We start from the raw sequence: 11,033 nt of genomic DNA on the forward strand, positions 1-11,033 counted from the left end.
GTTTTCCAGAAATTAATAATATAAACACATAGTATAGTATCTTTGGCATTGAAGAATAGGCCTGTCACAGATTCTTGTACTTTTCTTGGCTAGACTGGCCTTTTGATCAAATCTTTTCATCGGACGGTAGATTTAAATCGTTTCTAGATTTCAGTTGTTCCGTAGGATACGAGGCATTTTAAGACTAAACATATGCTCCTGTATGGCATTGTCTAATCTGTTCTTGCGCGCGTTCATACTCGGAGCGTCAACAATGTCTTCAGGGAGGCTGTTCCTCATGTCCGTGACTCGAAGCGAGAAGAAATGTTGTCGCGTGGATAAGTTGCACAGCAGTTTTTTTTAGTTTATAGCCGTGGCCCCTGGTGTTGGTTTTTGTTTCAAGTTTTAGTAATCCTTCTGGGACCTTGTACAAACCATGAGTATAATTGGATACTTCAATGAGGTCACCACGCAGGCTACGATAACGGAGACTGGGAAGCTTCATAATCTTCAATATTTCTTCAAAAGACTTGCCCTTTAAGCCTGGAATTATCCTTGTTGCACGTCTTTGAACACTCTCAACTAAATTTTTGTCCTTTTCAAGACTCAATCGACAATTGTACGGACCCGCCAGCGGACTCGCGCAACTGGGACACTCATAATTCCTTAAATACTAAACGGATCTGTATGAATCTTGGAATGCGAGTATTAATGATCGATACGCTGCCGCAGGAGTTATTACAGATTTTTAAATGAATTATTTTTTAATTAAAACCAATAAACGTATTTTTTAAGCAACTGGGACACTCATAATTCCTTCAATACTTAACAGATCTGCTCGAATTTTGGAATGTGAGTATTAATTATCGATACGCTGCCGCATGAATTTTTGCAGATTTTTAAACGACTTATTATTAGGAAGTTAGGTTAGGTTAGGAAATAATTCATGCAAAAATCTGTAATAATTCCTGCGGCAGCGTATCGATAATTAATACTCACATTCCAAAATTCATGACGAGCCGTTAAGTATTGAAGGAATTATGAGTGTCCCAGTTGCATAAAAATACGTTTGTTGGTTTTAATTAAAAAAAAATTCATGTAAAAATCTGTAATAATTCCTGCGGCATTGTATCGATAATTAATACTCACATTCCAAAATTCATACAGATCTGTTAAGTATTTAAGGAATTATGAGTGTCCCAGTTGCGCGAGTCCGCAGGCGAGTCCGTAGAATTGTCGATCGAGTCTTTTCAAGTCTCGGTGACTACACAACGTTTCCAAACTCTAGGTTCGGGCGCACGACAGAGGTGAACAACAGCTTCATTATTTCTATATTTAGGTACTCACTCGTAGGAGCGTCTGATCAGCCCAAGCAGTTTATTGGATTTATTAACTTGCGTTTCAATATGCCTAGAAAATTTTAGCTCCTTGACTCGAAGCGAGAAGAAATGTTGGCGCGTGGATAAGTTGGCCAAAAAATACTCCCCTCTACCGGTCCCCATCATTTCATTCTGTTCTGACAAGCTTACTCCTGATGGCTGGACTGGATTAACATTGGCTTCTAATTGAAAGGGTAATCTAGCTTCCGTTCGAATGTTTTGTCTACTGTTAAACGGGTTGCCAGTGGCTCTAGTCGCGCTGCAGTAATAGTTACAAGGCTTCGTTTGCCATAATATTGTGTCGTCATACGTCATCGATTCTGACATTCCCTCATGACAGCATTGTGAGGTGAACATAGAATTTTTATTTCCCTCGTAGAGCATTCTCTCCTAGAGCGCTGCAGTTAGCTTCTGGCACTAAGCCTTAGCATCTAAGCTTTGTGCTTTCCATATTTATCTGTTCGATACATCTTAGCGACGGCAAGTACTACAGAAACATTAAAAATGTAATTTAACGAGTGCTCCATTGAAATTCCAGCCCAAAGCCCATGCCAAAATGTGCACACTTGTGACTTGACCACGACGGCTGAAAGCACGGTGTTTACCTACAAACCTCATATTCAAATACAGAATACCGAGACGGTAGATTTATTATCTACGAAGCATACGTTATCACGCAATGAATTAGTTAAGTGAATTTCTCACAGAATTATGGTGACAGGCCATAAAAAATAGATAAACTTCTATCAAACACGAAATAAACATTTGCCAGACACTCGTTCGTTCAACGATCGTACACGCACACCAAATATTTTCTATCAGTTTCCTAGATGCTGACATAGATTTTCTGACAGACTGATTCCTAAAATTTTGGTGTACACGGAAGGGAAATAGCCGGTAGAAATGTACTTCAAGCTTTATTCGTATTTTTTTGCCGTTTAACAGGTCGTTTGATATTTGTAGACATGATACTTCGTTTTGCATGCTCGACAATGTTTCTCTTGATCACAGCGACAGGAAGCACGACATCACTACTGATTACCGCCTTTGTTGTGTAGGAACTTCTCTGTTTGGTTAAGGTTTGTCGTCTACGCCGAGCAGCACAGAAGAGAAGATCGGCACACACGCGAGACAAAGCGGCGTGCGCCTGTTCCTCGGACAGTCCCATGAGTGAGCAAAAGCCTAAAACGTCACGAGGTGAACGAAGGCAGGCAGTTTCAGATGAACCACAGCTCACAAAAACGTGGCGACCGCGCACAGCTCTCACAACGCTCTGGTTAAGGCGGATGCTTGATTGACGTGCCGTAGAAGAGCTGGAGCCCACACACGGATAATACAGAAGCTGGGGAGAATGCAATATGAGTTTCAAACTTAGACAGCAAATGCATCAAGTAATCTGCACCTGTCCATTTTGAACTCGTGTTAATAAAGACTGAAAGAATATGACTGACAATAAATTTTGTAACAAATAAAACGCTAGGTACGTAATGACACTTCAATAAATATTTTATGCTAAAGAAACTAATTTATATACTTTCCTATCATCAAGCATAACATCCAACTAATTGCCAATACAATTCTTATCAATTAAAAACGACAGACATTTCACATTTATAAAAGTTATAAGTTAAGTTATAAAGCTACCATTACCTCAACGAAGGTGTCATTCATGGGAACAGTGGACAGACGTTTCAGTGCATCATTCCCGATCTCAGTATAGCCATCAATACTGATGATGTCAGGACTAACGCCCAACTGGCAACACTGCAATAAAATGAAACAAATCAGTAGATATTGTACAACCATCAGGACATTGTTGTCAGCATTAGACCATTGTTAGAAAATTTTTTGTGCTGCTGCAAGTACTGCTTTTGCCAATAGCAAATATTCACAAGTAGGGATAGCAATGTTATAGATTCTAATGCAAAACTGACCAATTTCATGTCTTCAAATTATATTAGTGCAACTGATTCAGCTAAATTACCTGAATCAAAGCAGCATCTGTCATTGGAGTCAAAGCAACAATGTCGTACATAGATTGAGCAGCTGCCACCAACTCTCTTATATTATCTTGCTCAGTCCACAAAGTGATAGTTAGACGATATATTATTTTGGGAGCAGAACAGAGCTTGTGTTTCTGCAAATCAGGAGAAGTGATTTGTAGTTTAATGGGAGATGTTAATACAAGTTCATTCTTCATTTGTTTTTTCTCTGAAAAAAAAAAAAAAAGAATGTAGACCATACAGTACTTTTGAGAAGAATGAATTCATGAGTATATTCATGAATTTGTTATTATATTACAAATATTTAATAAACAAATTTACATAAATATTAAAAAAAAAAATTTCTACTGAAGTGGGAAAAAATAATCAAGCCACCATTACAATTGCATTGAATTCACTATAACAGACACATTACCCAATAAATAACCACACAATATACAGAAAAGGACTGAAAATTTTTGAAAAAAATTCCCTTACTGTGATTTTAATGAATGACTTACTTGATTTCTTGGCCATTTCATTTGAGTGACCAATAACTGTGTTAACTGCTACAACATCATAGCCTAAAATTGCTGCCTCCAGAACAGCATTCTTTACATTTTTGGACCCTGAACATATATTCAGCTCAAAATATTTCCTACGCTTTGTGTCTAACATCATACTAAAAACTATGCTCTCTGGAAATAAGATGAATGGAAAATGATAAGAAACATCAGAATCAGACATTATACAATCTGTCAAAAATAGTAAAGTTAACATAGCTATTTGAAAATCTTCCATTAAAAATACAAAAGAAGCAGAGCAGAACAATGAAGATTTGCAAGAGAAATACATGGTGCCAGCCAATAATTGACCATGATTTAGCTATCAAGTTCCTGATAGACTTGACAGGATGGCTCACACGGGAAAAGCAGAGTATGTTGACATGCAGGAATTAGGTTGTAAGGTTACAAGTAGACTCCTGCGTCTCGAAATAATTTTCTCGAAATGAACCGGGACAGACGAAACGAGACGAGAAAATTCCGGGAAAAAAATAACGGGACAGAGGGTAAAATTTGTCCCGGAATAAACGTATGAACCGAGACAAGACTTCTGTCCCGGACTTTAAAACTTGTGTCCCGGTAAATTATGAACCGGGACGAGACAGACAGATTTGAAACGAGACATAACGAGACGAGACGAGATTTGTCTTAATTATTCAAGACAAAACAAGTTTTTCGATTACGATACGAATCATTTCGAAAACATGGGTTGAAGAATGACAAGTTAGCCCTTTATTGCTAATAGGACCATAGACAGTTACCAGTTAAATTGAGTTAATTGCAGATTTAGCAAAATTTGTCTGACTAACTGACATGGGGGCGCAGCCATGCACCACCAATTTTGTGCACCAATATTGTCCAATAAGCCCTAAATCGAACGCCTTGGATCTATCCGGACATCCACCAATCAGCTGTGAACCACTCGGCTTTGTCTTCCTCCGGCCTCGCATAGAACCTGCCGTGCACCACCAGGCTGCGGATCGAATCTGACTTCCGGGCATCGTTACATCATATAATTTTACGTTCACCGCATCTGAGGTTAGGTTTCAGATAGCATAGTTCTGTTCCAAAATTTATCGTCCTTCGACAAGTGGTAGTTCGACCGAGGGCTGGTTCGGCCCACGGCCTAGATACGGACGACTTGAAGTGCTGAAGGCAACGTTCCGGAAGGCAGGAATCATGATGGTCCATTACATCCAGAGCAGTGGTGGTCTTCGGCAGGCGACCCACTGACATGGCAGTTAATTAGTGGTCCGACAAACACCGTAAACCTGTCGATGTATGCATGGCTGAGTATTGAGTCAAAAATGTTACTCTTAAGTCTTAACTAAGGCTTCGATGGCACTTATGGTAACCATACGAATATGAGTCGAATTTATTACGCGTTCAGAACGAGTTCAGGCGCCATGGAGCGCATAGGGTAGTAGGGACGCAGTGTCTAGATTAGTCGGCCAATTAGTAGACAGTGGAGTGGAGTCCTGGTAAGATATTCCTAATAATACTAAAGCTAGTATTAGATTATCTCTGCCTTTAGTAAATTTTGTGCTATGCCTCCAGGAAATCTTCACAATTGCGCAGTTTCCTGAATTGTTATCAAACACTTGGGCTTGTTTAACGTTATTTAGAAATGATTCACAAGGTTATTTCGAGTTCTTTTTTGAAGATATTTTAAACTATTTTTTTTAACTATTCTATTTTTCAATGAATCTGATTCTGTGATTGAGCTGGAGGCAAATCAAAGTCTGTCCAGTCAGCCGATGTCACCAGCTACAGCTAGTATGGCCTCCTCCAAACCATCATAGAACACAATTTTTGAAAAAAATGTGTTTTTCCATTTTTATTTGCTTGTCAAGATTAAGTACCATACTAAACCACAACATGTATTCGTAGCAAAAATCATTTCAATTGCCGAGGTCCAATCAGAATAGTAAAAGGATACGTCTCAAGTTATTATATAAATGCAGAGGTTGGCAGTAGCGCGCTACATGTAGCGGCCGCTGCATTTTCAGTAGCGGTAGCGGCGCTACATTTAAGCAATTGTAGCGGTAGCGGTAGCGTCCGCTACATTTTCAAGTAGCGATACGAGGTTTTGCCGCTACAGCGCTACCGCTACATTTATAGATAAAGCCTTTAGATTTTACGCAATAGTATTAAATATTATTTAAAAACCAGCATGATACATAAATAATATAAATTACAGAATAAAACTGTACGAAAGATTTCAGTGTAATGTTGTCAACCTCAGCCTGTTACTAGTGTCAACATGTTTGTTGTTAGTCCAGAGGTGGGCAGTAGCGCGCTACATGTAGCGGCTGCTACATTTTCGGTAGCGGCGCTACATTTAAGCAATTGTAGCGGTAGCGCCCGCTACATTTAGAGCATGTAGCGGTAGCGGCCGCTACATTTCAAAGTAGCGCTGCCCAGCTCTGTATAAATGTATGAGAGTAANGCTGAAAATTGTCCCGGTTTTTATTGCGAACCGGGACAGAGCCTGTTGTCTCGTCTCGTCTCGGATAGAAAAAAATAGCAAACGCAGGAGTCTAGTTACAAGCAGAAGAAAGTTCCCTGCTGTTAAAAAAACCTTGACTCCAAATTCTCAGTCTGAACAAATTTGGTAGGTGCTCGTTTCTTTCAAGTTAGTAGTCCTTGCCAGCACTTCTCTGCTGTAAACAACTCCCTCTCTAGAATACGTATTCTCACATTTTGTTTTTCTGGATTTGGCATTATTTTGACCTTGCACAATCTGCTGTACTACAGCTAAGTTTTTGCAGTGCCAAGAATGGAGAATTAAAATTTTTACCATTGGTACTTAGTAAGAGGAACCACAGCATTTCTTACGTTGATGTTAAATTTGATGCATTAAAATTTAACTAGTATACCGTCAACCGGGGCAACTCGGGACTGGCGGGGCAACTTGGGACGCACCTCCGACATGGCGTAAAACTGTTATAGTAGCGAAACTAATTGGAATATTGCAAAACTAAATATAGTGGCGTAAACGTCAACATTTTTCCTATCTATGTAGTATAAAGGCAGTCGAAAAATACGACATTTACTAGCTTTGAAAAATTCCTGAAAACAAGTAAAAATCACAGAAAATGTCATTTATTCTACCTCTACATCATCTACAATGAAAGAGGCAGACTTCAGAGTACTGTTAGTAATGGATGAGTATGCTCTGCATGCTTCAAGTGTTTTAAAATGAAGTTTCATTCCCAGTGTCCCGAGTAGCCCCGTTCGACGGGTCTACTCGGGCCACTCTTTTTTTGCTTCTGGCACCTTACGAATAGCATATGGAATTTTTTTGAAGATGCCATTCGATAGCCCTCGCAAAGAGCTATAAAATGAGCCTAAACTTGCTTATGAAATGTTTCATCGTAAGAAGTTATTAACAAAAAACGCTCAAAACCGTCCCGAGTAGCCCCGGTTGACGGTATACATGGTTTGCATGATGCTATTGAAATAATGATTAAAAATACAAAAAATTACTCATTTCATTGTCATCAAGCTGAAATTGAAGGATAGAAAACAAAACCAAGTGGGTGAGTCTCAATAACTTCATTATTAATATTTGTAATATTAATGGGAGCCTAGAGAGGTGCATTGGAGCCTAGAGAGGGCCCAGATGCATTGTATGCAAGATTTGTTGGCAAGAAAATAGTTTCTGTCTAAATGATCATTAAGTTTATATATAACAGTACTGAATCACTTATCCAAAATGTATTTTAGTTGATGAAAAGATCATCAGACACACACACTTCTTCAATTATTGATTATTTTTAGCTCTGGAAGGTCAGTTAGCTCCCATGGCAGAATTAACAGTTAACTGGCACAGGACAGCAACCATGATTGGATGAAAATGTTTAAGACATTCGCAGCAATTCTGGAATGAAATATGCATCACTGATTATTACACATATATAATGTAGGGCAAATACCGATTATTAGTATATGTAGAAGACCATGACACATATAAACTAGCCCTAATGAAAAAATCCTGATAATCCACAAAGGTTTGAGCTATACCAACTGACTCATGACAGATGAACTCATATTGCCTGACTCAAAAATGTTGCTACCTACTTTTAATTCTGTATATAGTATTATGTGATATAATGTTTCTAAAGTCATTTATATCATGAAATAATTTGCCTGGTTCCAAATGGAACCGCTCAGCAGTAGTGTTTAGCAATCTGGTCATCTCATTTTCTCAGTTGATTACTTTGTGATATAGTTACGCATTGTATTTCAAAAACTTGTTTGTAATTAGAAATCATTTATTTATATCTTAGATCTATAGTTTTTCTGTTATTTATTAGTGAACTATTATCTTTATAGCTGTTAGGAGTATATATCCCAAAAGTTGAAATATTAGGAAGTAGGTACGTTGCACACTATACAATTTTTCATCCCGAGTCCCTTTTTTCTAATTGTATTTTTGGCAGATCTTTGCATGAAATAATTGAGATTTTGAACAAAGAATAGCACGAAGATAAAATATTTGTTACTTAATGTCTCACAGAAGCAGCAAAAGACGAAACAGACTGAGATTCAGATAACTCAGATGACACAGCCACTAGCAATTCCACTCACCTATCAATGATAGTCATTGTAGCAACAGTAATCACCAAATGTGAAAACAATGACTATCAACAGAGAAGAAAGTCAACTGAGGTCGACATGGCCACCCTATGCTACGACATATACGTGGCTAGCTCGTGAGATCTAGTTATAAACATTGGGCAGCAGATAAATCAGATATTTTTTTACAATTGAAGCCAATCGGAGAATCTAATACAAAAAGAAACTTATTCATGGGCTGGAACATGGATTGGTCCCATAAACATGATACAATTGGTCCCAGGCCAACACTTTATATGTGATATCTATTTTGGTTTAATTTGGCTTCTCAAAAAACGTTTGAAAAAAAAAGAATGGCTATTGCAAATAATTTTCAAAAAGATCGGTTAGGAAAAGCAATAATGCATGAGACCCTAAACAAAATAATCAGGGTCTATAGTGCACCCTTCTACTTTGATCCTTGATGAAGTGCAATACAACAATTAACAACATCAGCCAGCAAAGAGACATCAGAAGCACTGCATATGCCAACAATGTGGACAATGCGCCCACAAACATTCGTAAAATGTGCAACCTTCCTATTCATTCTGAATAAATGGAAGCATTTCATGCTAAAAATTTAATTGTATTCTGGCATGATTGGTTTATCATCAGTATTGTCCATTGTGACAGATTCATGGATAATACGTATATTACATATTATCCATTATGAATAACCTTGCTTGGTAAATCGGAAAAAGTGTTATTTGAAGAAATGTTATGTTAATGCCGAGGGGTTCCATTTCATAAGGAACCAAGCTAATTTTTCGCATACAATGAAAAATAAATATATGAATATATTTTTTGTTTATTACCATCACAAATGATAATATTCTCATAAGGAACCAAAAAAAAATCCCAAAATAATTCTCAGCATTAATGGGCCAAGACAACATTTTTATGTGAAAACTAGAGCTACTGAGGAACAATGTCACAGCTCTCAACATCAATACAGACTAAGATAGAGTAAAATTTTGACCAATTAATAGGTTGCACACTCAAACTTATCAGTCCTGCATGAATCCAAAGGTTTTGCCCATCCGTCTTTTTGTGGTTTGTCAAACCTCAAAGTTCAAACTCTGCCCACCCTGCTTGTGTTGAACCATACCTTTCTTCTGCAACAAAGACAGCTTTTCAGTGATTCAGTCAGCATGTGGTTATCAAACTCTAAGGCCTCCAAAATCCAAATTGTACTTTTTACCAGAATAATAGAGTTTTTAGCTAGAAATGGCAAGCTGCAAGTGCGAGGTATTAGGTATGTGCACTTTTATTGTGCAGTTTCTGCTGACTGCTGAGTGTGAGTGGTGATTTATGTGGTGTGGTTATGTGGCATTGAACTTGATTGAAGGACTACAGTAGGTATACCTATCTGCTCATAAATAATCCCTTTGGTTTGCTTCCTTCAATCCTGTTGGTGGCATCTTGAAGGTGAGGAAGTAGCTGCACCTGCACAATGACCACTTGTTAGACCAGGACTCAGAAGAAGAATTTACTTGGCAAGTTTCAGCATTTTTTCGCTGATTCATGGAGATTTTATCTGGCAAGCTTATAGCTTTTAAATTTGACCTCAAAGCTCAAACCAACATGCTAGCCTACTTGTGCATTACAGAGAAGCCAGGCAATTTGTCTGTGTTAAATAGATGATTGTTGCTCTTATTATTGCATGCTGAACCCCTTCAACCCTGAAAATCTGGGCCGGTTTTTGACTTTTGAGTTTTTACATTTTCCAAAATTTAAAATATCTTGCACCAAGCCAAAGACTGATGAGACATGATTGATGATTGATAGAATACTGCATAGTAGTGCATACACATAGGCCTATTATATAATAATAATTGTAAATTGTAATTTGTAACTAATTTGTCATTTGAGCTATGACTTAGAAATTTCACCAAAAAGTTGAATACCTAGCTACATACATACAGACTACAGTAATGTATAATTTAAAAAAAGGGAAATCTAGAAGGCATGAAAAGCAAGGAAATTCAATGGATATGCTGTGAAAGTAATTTTACTTTCATCAGGGCATGCAGCTTTTTTATTCAAAAGCTTCACTGCAGACTGCTAACCTACTTAGTACTTGTTGATTTTCATCTTCAATCTACAAGGAAGAGAATTACTGTTAGACGTTAGTTCTTCTAAATTTCTAATTTCAAGAGAAAGCTCAAAACGGTCCCTGAAGACCGTTTGAAGCAGAATTAACAATAATTCAAGACTTCAAGTCCGCGATCGCATCATACCCATACCAGACCATAGGCTCAGCATTACTCATTGAAGGTTTTAATATTAAAAATCTTCATATTGTAACTGAAGTTTTATAATTTTCCGATATACAATAGCAACGATCACCTTGTCCTTCCTCTCAGGCTTATTTTTTTTTATAATTTGATTTGAAGGCTTCGGGTATGCAGGTAGCACACCTCCCAGCCTGAGCACAACTGGGGGTTTTGGACACCTCACTTGACTTCTAGATCTCTTTACCTCCTAGCTAGCACTTTCACAGCCAGTGT

At 37.9% G+C, this 11,033-nt stretch overlaps 1 protein-coding gene across 2 annotated transcripts; it reads right to left on the bottom strand.

Moving 5' to 3' along the window:
- Positions 1–2,237: 2,237 nt before the first annotated feature.
- Positions 2,238–4,039, bottom strand: LOC108666386. 2 transcript variants are annotated; one of them, XM_047882209.1, is made up of 4 exons: positions 3,862–4,039; positions 3,343–3,495; positions 3,009–3,122; positions 2,238–2,700 (listed from the first exon to the last, which is right to left on the bottom strand). In XM_047882209.1, the coding sequence occupies exons 1-4, from the start codon at positions 3,880–3,882 to the stop codon at positions 2,269–2,271; spliced, it is 720 nt and encodes a 239-aa protein (XP_047738165.1). In that variant the 5' UTR covers positions 3,883–4,039; the 3' UTR covers positions 2,238–2,268. The 2 variants fall into 2 exon arrangements, with proteins under 2 accessions (XP_047738165.1, XP_018008739.1); XM_018153250.2 differs by having other exon boundaries at positions 3,343–3,569.
- Positions 4,040–11,033: the final 6,994 nt, after the last annotated feature.

This window comes from Hyalella azteca, unplaced genomic scaffold (genome assembly GCF_000764305.2).
Source record: "Hyalella azteca isolate HAZT.00-mixed unplaced genomic scaffold, Hazt_2.0.2 contig9899, whole genome shotgun sequence".
NCBI classification, from domain to species: Eukaryota; Metazoa; Arthropoda; class Malacostraca; order Amphipoda; family Hyalellidae; genus Hyalella; species Hyalella azteca.